The 16,266-nt window shown below is 42.1% G+C and overlaps 1 protein-coding gene across 2 annotated transcripts in view; it reads left to right on the forward strand.

Moving 5' to 3' along the window:
• The first annotated feature begins 7,642 nt into the window (after window positions 1–7,642).
• LOC147445338 (uncharacterized) overlaps window positions 7,643–16,266 on the forward strand; it is a 56,021-nt gene continuing 47,397 nt past the window's right edge. For both annotated transcript variants that reach the window (XM_086524884.1, XM_086524883.1), the window contains exon 1: window positions 7,643–10,026. In XM_086524884.1, coding sequence (XP_086381010.1) covers window positions 8,435–9,307 — 873 coding nt within the window. In that variant the 5' untranslated portion in view covers window positions 7,643–8,434 and the 3' untranslated portion in view covers window positions 9,308–10,026. The remainder of the gene's footprint in view (window positions 10,027–16,266) is intronic.

Consider the following 16,266-nt stretch of genomic DNA (forward strand, 5'->3'; position numbering starts at 1 on the left):
TAATGGCTTTGTTCAATCTAGGCAATTTTTTGTGGAATCTTACTACAAGGGGAGGAGAAGAAAAGATCACAAGGTCAAGAAGTTACATAAGCAATGAAGATCAAGGACTACCAAATGAATATTCAATGGAATTAATATCAAGGCAAGGCAACATTGACAAGAGAGAAACGTGAAGGAGAAGATCACCATGAAGATGAAGATGAAGAAGAAACAATGAAGCAATCAATGACAATGATGAAGAATGAAGGCACCATGAAGACTCAACTAAAATGCACTACATTACATCCACAAAGACACAAACGTAAATGAATCAATCATATGAATGACTGTACTCTAAGGATTAGCTGATCCTAGGCATAAAAAATGGTCACGCTGTGAATCTAGGAAGATGAATCAATTTCAACCACTTAGATTAGCCATGGGTACTATTCCTATCTCTCCTATGCATAACATCCATGGCATTCATGATCATTTATAAGCATAATCACATTGACCATATAGCACCTCACATGAGGAGTCAATCAATAATGAGCCTCACTTGGAATGCATGAATTAGAGCCACATTATAGCACTCAAAATATTGTAAGAGGATTCCTCTCTCTACATCACACATGACCTCATCCAGCATCTCTCCCTAGCACTATAAGAGCACATTTTCTTCATCTTCCTCAAGGCTTGTGATCTTATACATCCGCACGGGTTTATGCAGCTTGAACTTTTCTTTTCTCCTTCTCTTTGCTATATGTTCTCTGGCTTCTTATGTCTCTTCAAATCTTTTTGCTGTGAAAAGCATTTGATGTTTTCATGATCGAAAACAGTCTCAATTTTTTCCATACATATGCTACATGATATAATTTTACTTGCTAGATTTTAAATTCCATTTTGGGGGAAAATTTTGAATTCAAATAAACTAGCCGTTTTGCATATTTGAATTCAAAAATTGTCCTTTGATTACTTTCTTGATACTAAAGGTTTGACTTCCTTAAACTGCCAAATAAAGAGGCCCTCCTAGACCTCATTCTCTTCCTAATGGAGCTTAAACTGCTACTTCCTCTGTAATCATTTCCATATATGCACAATGATGAGCCACATAATTGTCATAAGTCAATCTCTGTATAGTCACTCCATGGATTGTCACCATGACCTACACTAAGTGACCCTTGCAACCCACTCAAAACCTACAACTATGCACTTGCATTTTCTATAGCCACATACTCTCTTGCATCAGTCCCTAATCCATATTTCACATCAATATCCGACTTGCCATTTCATAAAAAACTACATCTTTGCTCACCATCACTTTACTTGTGTCAGGGCTTTTTGCTCAAGATGGGAATAGCCAATGAACACATATTTTTTGCTTTTGGGTCAAGCTAACTTATTGGTTCATCCGGCACATGCACATAAGCAATGCATCCGAACACTTTAAAATCTAATACATCCGGTTTTTCACCACAAAAATTCTCTTCAGGTGTCATATAATGTATTGTAGCAATAAGGGTCTTGTACATAATGTAAACACTTGTAGCAATTGCCTCGGTATGCTCTTCTTATTTATCAATGCTCTAGCCACCTTTTGCAATATGCCTATATTCTTTCGCTCAGCAACACATTTTGCAGTGGAGTATATTTGCATGAAAATTGCCTCTGAATTCCATACATTTTCAGAAAGCCATTGAATTCATTGGAGAAATATTCTCCCCATCCATCTGACCTCAAGCACTTTAAATGTTTCCAGTCTATTTTTCACCCATAAATTTGAAATTCTAAAACTACATAAACCCCTCACTTTTTTGCTTCATGAAGTAGACCCATACCTTCCTCATATGGTCATCAATGACACTCACATAATATTTATATCCCCCCATAGATGCAGTCTTTGCAAGACCCCATACATCTATGTGCACAAAATCCAAAGCATTCCTACTTACATGCTTATCATGAGGAAAGGATGCTTTAGCCTACTTTCCAAATTGACAAGCTTCCCAAACTTTTTGCGTTTAAGCAACTTTAAATGTTGGAAAACCTTTAACCATCTCTTTGGTTTGCATCATCTTGAGCCTCTGCAAGTTAACATGATCAATACATGTCTGTATCTAATCTCAATATCTAGTAGCACACCTGCACCTTGTGCAAACATGGTCCTATTCACCTCGAGCACATTTACCTCCAAAGTAAACATTCTACCCACTTTTTTTCCTTGCACAACCAAACTTCTATTCTAATTATGTTCCTCAATAAAGAGACCATTAGAGTTAAGCCTGACTTGCAAACCTTGCTCAACCATTTTTCCAACAGAGACCAAATTCCTTGTGATTTTGGGTACATGTAGTACATCAGCCAGGTACTTTACATAACCACCTATCATAGAAAATGGTATATTCCTTGTATGCATAATGAGATGTGCATTATCATCCTCGGCCCAGTCTCTACATAACAATGTTGTTGCAAAGTATGCATTTCCTTAAACGATTCACCATGACTAGTCATGTGATTTGAAGCACCAGAATACACATACCAGACCTTCTCACTGGATTTTGCCACATTTGGAGACATTGTATTCGTCATGTGCTATACCTCAAATAGCCTCTCAAGCTCATCTACATTCTTGCTAGTGGTTGCATAATTATTTTGATGCCTCTTATCTGAGCAGTCACGTTCAAAGTGACCATGTATTCCACAAACCCAACATATTACACGATCCTGTTGACCTATATTATTGTGTTGTGCATTTCTATGAGCCCTTGATCTCCCCTTGTCTCAAAAGTTTCCTCAACCACCTGTGCTCTTACCATGATTGTTATTTTGTTGTTGTGCTTGGTGGTTGCTTCTTCCTCGGTCTCGTTCATGACCTGTATCACATCCTCTACCACTTTGTTTTTTGTTGAAAAGGACCTGTTCATAATCGTGTCCACCCTACATAGAGGAGTCTTGCTCAAGTTCCTCCTCTTCCGCAACCAATAAAGACACCAATCTATAAATGAGGGAGTGTTCTCTGGAAGATGGATACCAGTCTTAAATTGTTTCTATTTTGGACCCAAGCCACTTAGGCATACTTTCACTTTGTCATCATCTTTGACTGTTAACACCAACTGATGCAAGTGACTCACATATATTCTTTATCTTCGATAAATATTCATTGATGGACATGTTTTTCTTCTGTACATTATTCAGCTCAGTCTTCAACTACATCTTCCTTTCCTTTATGTTGGTCACATCCAATGATAGTAAGGTGTCCAAAGCCTCTTTAGGGGCATGAGCATCTTATATGTACCCAATCATAGTGTCTTGTATACTAACAGAAAGCCAGTACATGATCTTCCAAGATCCTTGGTTAAAATCTTTAAACATTTTTATTTACATAGCACTTGCAACCTCCTCTGGTAATGGTAGTATTGTCTCCTAGTCTCCATCCTAATAAAATTTTCCCATAACAAAACTGTTCATTCTGAACTTCCAAGCATGGAATTTGTTATTGTCTAGCTTCTCATTGACAATTTGGTTAATTCCATCATTGCTGGACAATATATTTTCAATCTTTCACTACATCTCTTATCAACTTGCTAAAAATAGTTAGTTACTACCTCTAACCGCAATCTACATACAAACACCCTTTTCACATAGTGAAGTAGTATCTATAAACCTTGCAAACTTAAGCTTTATGCACCTCCAAAATGCGGATCTGCAGAATCTCGAACCGTAGCAATTTTTCATACAACCACACTCTAACTCCAAAATCGGGACTGAAACATGCCCGAAATGGAAATCTGGTTGCACACTCTTTGTCTGAAGGAATGTCTAGAACCCTGGGATGCACAGTCTCCAAAAAGAAGCACCTCAATTGGAGATCGTTTGGCTTCTAGGAATCCCGAGACCGCTTCTCTGCTGCTCATGTTTGGTGCTCCAAGCCTTCAGACACAACCAAGCTCCAATACCATGCTAACATATGGAGAAAGAGAGAGAGCTTGAGCTCTTGCAAGTGCACACACACACACCCACACCCACACCCACAAAGATGGAGGTAAAACCTATTCTTCTTCTTCTTCACTAACTCAAGATAAGAGGTCTACAATATTTAAGGGCAAAATAACAACATAAAAGGTAACTAATACAATAGTCTAGCGTAAACCACTAGTGAGTGAGGTGAATAGATAAGTGTGCCATCACTCCCGTAGGTAGACCAACTCAATGTAGTACATTTGCACTATCGTTGGACGAAGATATGCGTATCCACCAAGGCGCACCAATGATGATGACTGTCAGTGGTAGTCATCCAGGAGCCATACATGTTGAGCTTGACATCTCAACAATATCGTAGTTAAAGCTACCATGAGCTTATCAAAACTATGTTTTTGCTCTTCGTGCCAAGTGAAGGCCTTGATTTGACTCTTTAATTGGTCTCCATAGGAATCGCTATCGTAGCATAGTCTTCGATAAATTTACTATCATAGCCTGCCATACTTCAAAAAAGCTAAATCTCTTCTAGGTTTGTAGGATACGCCATCGTAAATTCTCATCTACCTTGGTTGGATGCATTTGACGCCTAAGTAGCATAAGAAAGGGGAGAGAAGTGTTGCATGCAAGCAAGGGTTTGGGCAAGGACGTGGTAAGGGGTTAGGAGTCCTATGGCTTGGGAAAGGGGCCCTATATAGGCCCTTTCCCAAGCCACAGGGCTTGTAGCCCCTTGCCAGATCCTTGGCCAAACCCCTATTCTTATAGGGTTTTTCGTATAGACATCTAAAGAATCATTTATCAATTTTTTTACAAAAGTCTCTTAAAGCCACAATAATACCTTTTTGTTTTACAGATCGAGTGTTAACATGGAAAAACGCCACATGGTTGTTCAATCTCATTGGTCATTTTTTTACGAAAGCCTCTTAAAGCCACAATAGTGCCTTTTTGTTTTACAGGTCGAGTGCTAAGATGGAAAATAGTCACATGGTTGTTGGATGATTGATTCAAAGACCACCAAAACAAAATATTTTCTGTCGAGAAAGCAAATAGGGAGACCAACTTACAAAGGTGTAGAACCGAAGATAGCTAATGAAAAACATCGTTAGGAGAGGAAGACCAACACAAAAGGTGCAATACTAAAAATAGGTACTGTGAAAATTATTCTAACAAAGACTGAAGCAATGCACATTAGCGATATGTCTCTACTCTCAAAGAGGCTAGTATGTGAGGCATTCTTTAGAAAATGTATGTTTATAAAATCTTGAGAGATTAGTGGCATCTCTCTCTCTCTCTCTCTCTCTCTCTCTCTCTCTCTCTCTCTCTCTCTCTCTCTCTCTCTCTCTCTCTCTCTCTCACTCAATTTAATTCATTAAAGCGTCGACTCCCATAGAGAAGCATAATGGAGGTCGCTCACCAGCTATTGAGAGAGAAACAGTGCCTAATTTGTAGAAAAAAGGGAGTTGATATAGAGTTGGAGACAACGGTAGAGGGTGGCAGAGGGAGAGTGGGAAGGAGGTTTCTGAGGAGGCCAAGATGTGGGAGGTCAAGGTGCGTCCTAAGCTACATAGTGGACCTACAAAGAAGGTGCTAGACCATAGACAAAGAGGAGCTACACGCACCAATAGCGACTGTCGAACTAGGGAGACTATTGAAGGGGAAGGATCTGAGTGTGTGCGCAAGGTATAGGACTGCAATTGAGAGATGGTTGTAGGGTACCACCTTGTGCACTTGCTAGTGTGTGGTACCTTGGAAGCACACATAGTGTCAAGGAATCTCACTTCTAATAAAATGAATTTTATTAAAATTAAGTGAGTAGGGGCTTCAATCTTTTTAAAGGAAAAGAGCAAGAGAATCAAGGTAGATTCTCTCTTGCACAGTTGTTTAAAGGAAAGAACTCGCGAAACTGCAACCCTCGTAAGACGTTGCAGTTCCTTACATGCGACGTGGTGATCGATCACAGCATGCAGAGGAGAGAGAAACGGGCAATGCAGTAAGCAGTCATATGCGAAGGCAAAATTGTCTTTTTTTTATAAATACGACTGGCTCTAAGGTGCAAGGTGACTTAGGCACTGAAGTGGTTTACGAGAGCAACTGCAGGAGTAAATCTTGGCTAGGTGGGGGTTCGAATCCGACTTACACTTTTGTAGGGGTAGTGAATCTCTCACTTGAGAGGAGAGAGAGAGGGAATATCGAAGAGCATCTCTAGAAGTAATGAATAAAACTAAGGGAGAGCGAGTAGAGAGGAACGAGTACTGAGTATGACAAGTATGTGGCTAAAATAAATGAAATCATTTGGTTGATGAATAAGAAGAGTTCCGCACACAACAAGCTGCGCCGTCTTCTTGCGGAGGAAACTCCTTCCTAAGGCGAGGTTTTGTATAACTCTGCCTCTTTTGATAGATTTACAGAGAGAGAACGGGGGTAGAGGAAAATTTTGGGTGACATTGGCAATAGGGATTAATCCCCATTATGTGGGAAATGCCTCTAAGATCAAATGAACATGGTTAATGCAGATTGCCTAATAGTTATCTAAATGAGCCCTTTACAAGAACAACCCATGAAAAGTTCTAGCTAAAACCGGACTTACATTGCATGCCTCTTAGAGTCTTAGCCATCTTTGGTGCATCCAATCATTGCCCCAAAGCAGTGTAAGGGAAACGTATGGACCATACGGTCTTGCATGATCCCCAAGTTTAGAAAAGCCTCATTATTTACACACATCCTACACATGGCGGTAACATTTAAAACTTTTCAATGACGACCAAAAAAATTCATCGCCGAATAAAACTGCATTTGCCCTTCACTGCAGGGTAAAAGTGCCTCCGAAGAGCTTCGAGCCCTTCAAAAATTAGCACTGGGACTCTCTATGGCCGTCTGGAGGCCAAAAATGTTTTTTTAGTGCACAAAGGTGCAAAATTGGAGCATGTTTTCAGTTTGGGGCGCAGCATTATGCGACCACCCCTCAAAACAGAGTATCTCATGTATATGTGGGAATCGGGCACAACGCAAAAGCAACGAGTGAAAGAGAGTGCGTCATCGACCCATCACGCCCACGAGCGCGCTGTCGCATTGTGGGCCAGCTCTTGTCGCAGAGTGGGGCCTGCAAGGGGAGAGAGCACGGCGCCACCGCTCCCGTCCCCTCCGCCCCTCCTCCTGATCTCCCGTCCCAAGCTTCTCCTCTTTCACTTTCGTGTTTCCATGCCTCTCCACATACCTTCACTGTCACACCTCAGTACACTCTCTCTCTCTCTCTCTCAGACTATGACACACAGAGCCACACGCACGCACAGCACACCTCTCTCTAGATACTATAACATTCCAGACCTTGATGACCATGTGATTGAACTCGGCACTTTTTTTTGAATTCTCACACATCATTCTCTCTCTCTCTCTCTCTCTCTCTCTCTCTCCCCCAAAGGTGGCTATGTACATGCAACAATGAGTCGCGCAAAGGTGGCCATATACATGCAATTATCAATCAAGTATCACTCTTTTCCCACCTCTCTCTCTCTCTCTCTCTCTCTCTCTCTCTCTCTTGCCACCTCGCGCTCTGCGGATATCTGCTGCACTTCAAGCACTCCTCTCCCCCCCCCCCCTTTCTCCCTCTCTCTCTCTCTTCTTCACGCATACATTTATTCCTTTTGAAAGCTCTCTCTCTTCTCTCTCTCTCTCTCTCATTTTCCAGGACATGTGGTCTGAGGCATCCCTCAAGTAACCTTTCCCCTTCCGTGGCATCCATCAAGCAAGCACTTTACCCCGCCCGGAGAGAGAGATGGGGCAAATGCAGGGGGGCCTTGCTTGCTCGATTCTTGCACATCCCCCCACGGCCTCGACCAAGTAGCTAGCTCATTCTTCACTTCTACTGCCATTAGGTACTCTGTCCATGCTATAATCACGCTCCTCTCCCTTTCCTCCCCGCACCTGTCAAACACATAAAATCTAGCGGAGGTCTGCAGGGATAAGTAAGTGATCAGTAGGCAGACCAGTGCAGGCAGCACCATCTGCTGCAGGCAATGATCTAGATCCCATGATAATGGCTTTGCGTGGAATAAGCTAAAGCCGATAGAAGCAGCCGCTCAGCCCTCTGGCCATAATTGCCGAGCGCTCCCTCTTTTGTCCTAGTCCCCCAGCTCGCTCGTGCGGTCGACGCGTCAACGCGCCCTAAAACGCACAAAGCACACGGGCTGCGCCACCATCAGCTTCTTTCTCAGGAAAGCAACATTTTAGAACGCAGAATTAAAGGTGCTTTAGAACTCTATTTACACGCAATTTTGAAAGCGGTGCAGCGCTTAGGGATTGACCTTACGATCTGCGATTCGACTGCAAGCGACGCAGGGCCTAGATACTCACCTTTCCCCGTCGACTGCAGGCCAGAACTATGGCCAACACTTGCTCGTGCTCATAAAGGAGGCGCTCTAAAGTTATAGCAGTGCAGGGTAAGCCTTACTTCAGGCTGACACCGGAAGAAGCAGGCGCGGTCATGAATCCTCAAGGGGGAGGAGGGATGGGGGGCTACGGAGGAGGTGCATCGATGGGTCACGGGATGCTGAGCATGAGTATGCTACAATCGTTGGAGCAAATGATGGGGGCCGGGCCAAGCGTAGAGGGTTCTGGGGGAGGTATCGGAAACATGATGATGAGCAGCGTGCAGCAGCAGATGGGTGGGGTGACCCTTGGCGAGGCTATAGGTAGCATGGCAGGGGACAGCAGCGGCCGCCCGGACAACACACAACAGAACCAGCTGATGGGCGGGGCGCCGCGGACGGACACAGGATCAGGACGCGTGGCAGCAAGCAACAGCAGCGGGGCTGCGCCGAGCCGATACGAGTCACAGAAGAGGAGGGATTGGAACACGTTTGGGCAGTATCTGAAGAATCACAGACCGCCACTGGCGCTGTCACGGTGCAGTGGGGCGCATGTGCTGGAATTTCTGAGGTACCTGGACCAATTTGGCAAGACGAAGGTGCACGCACTGGGATGTCCATTCTTTGGGCACCCACAACCACCAGCGCCGTGTGCGTGTCCATTACGCCAAGCGTGGGGGAGTCTGGATGCGCTAATCGGGCGGCTGAGGGCGGCCTATGAAGAGCACGGGGGCAAGCCAGAGTCCAACCCGTTTGGGGCTAGAGCTGTTCGTCTGTACCTTCGCGAGGTGCGGGAGACGCAGGCCAAAGCTCGGGGGATTGCATACGAGAAGAAGAAGCGCAAGCGACCACCGCCCCATGCGACTGGCTCTACCGCTGGTAACCCTCCCCCTCCCCCGCCTGGCTCCTCCTCCACGTCGAGCACCACTGACCATGGCCAGAGCTTGCTCTCTGACTCGAGCTCCCTTCTTATACCAAGCTTTAACTGATGATCTGCTCCGATCATCAACATTATAAGTACTTCTTACTCGCTATAAGTATTTTACCCATCATCATGAGTGGTGCTTTTGTACTAAGCACCCTCCTGCAGTACTTATTATTATACTCCTACAGTCCAACTAGAGCACTATACTTAATCGCTCGGTGCCTCAGCTGTATGATTAGTCTGTCAGCCTCGTTACATTTAATCCAGTGATATAATCAAGCATTATCTTCAGTACTAGTCTGACTCTGATCAGCTTCAAATATGCAGCTCAAGGGACCCATAAATTCATGTCTGATCACGCAGCAAGCTTTCTTTCTACACATAATGCAAGCAAACCTTCCTGAGAGGCAATAATCTAATCGAGGAACACTGTAGGAGAGCCATGACTTCTGCTATAATTAAATCACTAGTCAATCTCGATCAGCTGCAGCTCCTGTCCCTCTAATTATTATTTCTCCGGCCGATCAGTATCATCATCATAATATATTAAAACGCCAAAGATGCTGTTTGATCTCTTCTCTAATTTCATATTTAGAGGCTATATATTGTATTTGGCTGCTCTCCACTTTAACGATTATACAATGCTACAAACCAAGAGATCTTTATCAGCACCACATCAGCAGCAGATCAGCGGATACGAGCTAAAGCGAGCAGATCAACGTCGTGATGATGTATTATTACAAGCGAGCTGGCTGGAGCGCTTGTCGTCATCGACATCTGCCGGTGAGTCTCCTTGCCCTTTCTGGTTGCAATCCCCGAGGTGATCAGACTGTAGTTAGATTAGAAGCTTTCACCCTAATTATCAAAATTAGATTATGCTATGCATCTGAGGTACGATCGATTTGGAATTATATACACTTTTTTCAAGCAAGGATTTGAATTTTGAATCTTGTGGAAAGGACTGCTTAGTAGCTAATTAGTAGGTAGCTAGGCTCTAGTTTTAAAAATTCAAAATTTTTAAAGATTTTTCTAGCTAGTAGCTGGCTGAATCGCTTTGACCCCCTAGTGCTCTCATGCTGTAGCTGTACTGGAGAAAAGAGAATTTTGACCATTCAAATTTTCTCGACGATAATATTTCATTGACGACAAACGTCCCGTGAAAAATACGCCTATAAAGTTGCTCTGTTAGGTCACGAGAGGGTGGGCTGTATTGTCGAGCTACAATACCACCATCGTTAACAGACGGAGAGGAAGAGAAGAAGAAGACTAATTTCAACATCGTAGGAACATTCCCAAGAGACCTCATGCTAGAGTCCTAAAAGTAGCACCTTCTTTTTCTTTATGCAGGGCGCGCTGCATAGCTGCCTGCGACATGCACATTTCTCTCTCTAAGGTTATCTCTGTGTATTTTGCTCTCTAGTATAATCTCAATGCCTTCTCCTCCTAAATTCTTTCATTTAAACGTGCCACCTATTGTGCATTGTGCCCCTCAAAGTTGTGAGCTTGTTGAAAGACCAATAACATTCGTATGGTATAGTATTTGTAGTAGCTTTAATAGTAAGCTAGGCAATGCTCACATAGATAGCTCGGTTCTCTTGTACTTTTGCAAAAAGGAAACAACTTCGGCACGCCAACCTCTGGGCATGCAAGGTGGTTTCTTTTATATCTCGAGCTTCAAAGCACAACATCTACTATTGTAATGGGGATCGAGTGGTAGACACCATCACCTTCAAACAAGGTTTAAATAGGAGTAAGAGGTTGCAAGACAAACTTAGCATTGTACAATAGGCCTCTCCATGCTGATTGCCACTTAAGGAAACAAGGACTCTAAATCCCATCATCGGGAAATAAATCCACAATGGGAGGTGTAGATTCCGTTGTGGCTTCATGGGGATTGACAATGGTAGGTGGATGTTGATACAGAAACTTGCCCATAAGGTGATCTTTTTATCTTGCCAACATAATGGTCTTCTTTGGTCAAGCCAACAATTTTGGCATTCTGTAATCATAAACATAGACTCACAAAGTCCTCTCTTTGAAGAAGCGCCATCTTCTTCGTTCTTCCACCTCTCTTGCTCCTCCTATGAAGCATCACAAAAACACATGCAACTCTTCAAAAACATTTGCCTCCTTCTCTTTATAATATTTTTATTAATGTTCAAGAAACATATAGCTCATCTAGAGTTTTGTATGACCACATTACATTTGCGTATTGGATTTAGGCATTAGAGAGCATTATATCCCTCTAGCTTGTACATAAAAAATAATGTTTTAAGCCTCAAGCTTTATTCACTTAAAACAAAATTTAAAAGGGTTATTACCAAAATAATTTTGGTGACACTATATATCCTACCCTTTTATGAAAGTCACCCTCGATTATAAATCGTCTTGAGGAAAGTAGACACGTGGTGATCATGAATCTTCATTTACACCATTTCATAGAAGGTGGCTACTTTACTTGAAGCTTCAGAGACATAATCTGTGGCAAGCTTGTTTCCATATATTTAGTCTAAACATCTTTCGAGAGCTAGTAGATAACTAGTCTATGTTGTTCTTGAGGGATATAATTCATCACAAGTGTGTCTTACGTAAAAAATAAATGTAGAACTTTAATGAAGATATAAAAGAAATGATAAAAAAATTGCTTCGTTAAAACCATTTCTACATCGATGTCATGTTTGTGTTTAACTCATATAAATAATTCGACTCATTTACATTGGTCATTGGATCATCTAGCTACAATCTATTACTTAGTAAAAGTCATCAATTTTTTATTCTTTTGAACCGACATATATATGTACAGAGTTCCTTACCTTGGGGTTGCAGCTTATCCAATAGTTGGAAATGTCCTCAAGTTACTCAAACTCGTGCTAAGAAAGTATGTGTCTCTATACAAGGAAAGTCACATGGAGGCTTACTTAAGAGCCAACAGTCAAGATGACTACATTGCATCTTGTGCTGCTTGGACTAGTAGTCATTGAGGAGATGGAATTAGTCTAGATAGACGTGAAGACAACATTTCTTTATGGAATCTTGATGAGGATGTCTACATGAATAGCTAGAGAGTTTTGAAGCCAAACCTAAGAAGACTACAAGGGCATAACTAGTTTGTAGATTGCATAAGGCACATTATACGGTCCAAAACAAGGCCCAATGTAGTGGTACATAAAGTTTGACAAGTACATGCAATCCCAAGATTATGTACAGAGTCAAGAAGATCATTGCTATTGTATCAAGGAGTTGAAATATGGTCCACTTATCATCCTGCTACTTTATGTCGATGATATACTCATTGCCGAGAATTTGAAAGTGAAGATTTTCATCCTGAAAAGTAGCTTAGCACATAATTTACTATAAAGGATGTGGGAGATGCAAGTCACTTTCTTCGTATGTGTATCAAGAGGAATAGAAAATGTGGAATACTGGAGTTGTCTCAAGAAAAATATATCCACAAGGTCTTGGAGTGTTTTAATATGCAGGGAGGGGAATCTTCATTGACCACTCAAATTCAAACATATGCAAAAATTAGCAAGAATGATGCTCCCAAGTCTGATGCTGAGAAATTGGAAATGGCCAAGGTGCCATATTCTTCAGCAGTTGGTAGTCTTATGTACGCCATGGTAGCCATGAGACTAGACATTGCTTTTGCAGTGAGAGTGGCTAGTAGATTCGTGACAAATCTTGGTAGAAAGAATTGGGAAGTAGTGAATCACATCTTAAGATATCTAAAAGGTATGACAACAAGTGCTTATGCTTTGGGTGTAGTGACTTATTCATTGTGGACTACACGATGCGGATTCTATGGGTTGTGGATAATCAAAGATCCGTATCTCGCTATGTATGCCTATTTTTAGGAGTAGCCATGTCATGGAGATCATGTCTCTAGGTTTGTACATCACCTTCCACCATGGAGATAGAGTATGTGGAAGTTTTTCGATGTCAAGGTCGGACACCCATCACACTCATCATACTAGCCTTATATAATATTTGTTAATCGCAATAAGCATAGATGAGAGGTGAATTATCACACTGAGATCCACCAACACTCTATGCACCCATCCCCTTCCTCACCCGCACTTGCACTTCGCATGCACCTGTAACATTTAATGGCCTAGAAACTTGTGTGTAGCGGAAAATAGCATGAACATAGTGAGCATTTCATTACAATAAATTCCTAATGAGAATAACAAGAGTGCTTGGGTGGAGAGAGCAACAAAAAGCATAAGACCTAGTTAGATAGCATGAACAATACTTCAAAAGAGAGAGAAATTAAGCAATTGACAACAATTGAGGACCGGATTTGCATGGAGCCGGTCCCCCCTCCAAAAGGCTTTGTATTATGGTTTCTCCCATCAAGAGAGACATTTTACAATACAATTCTTTGTGTTACTTCAATACTAGCTAGTGCAATGAAGATGGAAACTTCAAGCACTAAGCACAACACTTATCAAAGACGACATCAATTCCCTCACGGTCTCAGACCCAAGACCTCACATACCTTCGAAGATGGTTAGAGCTAGCGGAGTATGAGAGTAGATTGAGAGGAAGAAGGAGTAGTCTTACAAGAAAGATGTACATCTCACATAATCACTCATATTAGCATAACTTAGCTTAGTAATTAGCATGGTAGATGAGATGAGCATGCATTGAAGCTTGGCTCTTGATTGGATTTTCATCACAAAGCCAAGAGTTGTTGGTGTAGGCCTCCCTTCTCACAACCTTGGAGTAGGTGATAAGCTTTCCATTAAAGCTTGAGAAGGAGAGAGAGAGTTTTCTTGCTTCACACATAGATTGTGTGTGTGTTTAAGTCAATAATGCCTTTGAAAAATCAGCCCCCTCTCTCTCTTGGTCAACCCCTCTTGCTATTTGCTCATGCAGACACCCCATTAGACCTCCCTAGGCTTAGCCAATAGGATTTCAGTAGCATAAGTGATAGCCTTCTGACATGTGTTCCCCTTTCCCTTTTGTGAGAGCTTTTGCTAATTAATTTATGCAACTAAACTCTCATTGGACCCCTTTGTGTCCTGGCCAATAGGAATCATGCAAGTCATTGGACTGTTGAATGCTCATTGGACCCCTTTGGAGACTATCCAATAGTCTTCTATAGAGCTTAATTTCTATTGGTTCTTTTCTTAGGTGTTTTTAAGTTAATTAAACTAGACTTACTCTAGCCTAGTTCTCATTGGTCCACCTCCAAGGCCATCCAATAGGATTTGAGTACACCTTGTGGGCATACGGGCTAGGGAGCTGACATGTGTCCCTCTTTCCCATTGTGTACAAAAGAAGCTTGTGTGTGTGTGTGTGTGTGTGCGTGAGTTTCTCTCTCATCCCCTACTTCTTGGGCTCGCCCCCTCCTTTGTAGGCCTTGAGAAAGAATTTTGGGACACACGCAAAGCATCCAATTTCGCTAGGCTATTGACCTCAGGAAACAACCTTTGAATTTTGGAACCTTAGCATTTTGTCATGAGTCTTAATGGGATGAACCTTAGGGTCTTTTAAGCCCATTGTTGCACATTTCTCTGTTGCACATGGCCCCTCCTTTGGATCCCTACTGTGGCCGGTCTGCTAGCTTAACCAATATTCTAGATTTTTCTCCCGTGGCACTTCCCCATATTAAATGATCAGTTTAACATGATAAAATCATTTAGGAGAATTAGATATTGATTATTATGACATTACCTCTCTCTTGAAATCATAGTTTTCCTCGACTATGGGGTAGAGAATATAAAGCATATTCATTAGTCCTTTTTCCTAGCGGGTAGAGGATCCCTATGTTACCCTACGACATCGTTCCAGAATGGATGACTAGTCCATTTGGTATTTGAGAGCCTAATCTTCCGCAAGAATGTCTTCACATTAGTCCTATCCCTCTTCCATAGTAGAGTGACATGTTCTACTTGGTGTTCGGGAGACATCGTCTCCGCAAACTTGATCTAAGCATGCATACTATGTAACATTTAATGGCCTAATAACTTATGTGTAGCGGAAATTAGCATGAACATAGTGGGTATTTCATTAGAATAGATTCCTAATGAGAATTACAAGAGTGCTTGGGTGGAGAGAGCAACAAAAAGCATAACACCTAGTTAGACAGCATAAACAATACTTTCAAAAGAGAGAGAAATTAAGCTATTGACAACTGTTGAGGACCAGATTTGCATGGAGCCGGTCCCCCCTCCAAAAGGCTTTGTATTATGGTTTCTCCCATCAAGAGAGACATTGTACAATACAATTCTTTGTGTTCCTTCAAGACTAGCTAGTGCAATGAAGATGGAAGCTTCATACACTAAGCAAAACACTTAATCAAACACAACTTGAATTATCCCCGTTCTCAGACCCAAGATCTCACACACCTTCGAAGATGGTGAGAGCTAGCAGGGTATGAGAGTAGATTGAGAGGAAGAAGGAGTATCTTACGAGAAAGATGTACATCTCCTCACATAATCACTCATATTAGCATAGCTTAGCTTAGTAATTAGCTTGGTAGAGGAGATGAGCATGCATTGAAGCTTGGCTCTTGGTTGGATTTGCATCCACATGCCAAGAAAGTGTTGATGTAGGCTTCTATCTCACCAGCTTGGAGTAGGTGATGAGCTCTCCATTAAAGCTTGGGAGGAGATAGAGTATTCTTCCTTCACACATGGTCAAGTGTGAGTGTTTGTGTGTCAAAAAATGCCAAGCAAAAATCAGCCCCCTCTCTCTCTTGGGCGAGCCCTAGCTGCTAATTAGGTTTGGCTTTTGCCTCATTGGACCTCCCCAGGTCAAGCCAATAGGAATTAAGCAGCATAAGTGATAGCCTTCTGACATGTGTCCCCCTTTCCCCTTTTGTGAGAGCTTTAGGTAATTAAATAATTAAACTAAACTCTCATTGGACCCCTTTGTCTCCTGGCCAATAGAAATCAGGCAAGCCATGGGGCTTCTGAATGCTCATTGGACCCTTTGGGAGATTGCCCAATAGTCTTCTAGGAGACTTAATTCTCATTGGTTTCTTTTATTAAATGTTTTTAAATTAATCAAACTACA

This window comes from Adiantum capillus-veneris, chromosome 12, assembly GCF_014529385.1.
Source record: "Adiantum capillus-veneris isolate H3 chromosome 12, ASM1452938v2, whole genome shotgun sequence".
NCBI lineage: Eukaryota > Viridiplantae > Streptophyta > Polypodiopsida > Polypodiales > Pteridaceae > Adiantum > Adiantum capillus-veneris.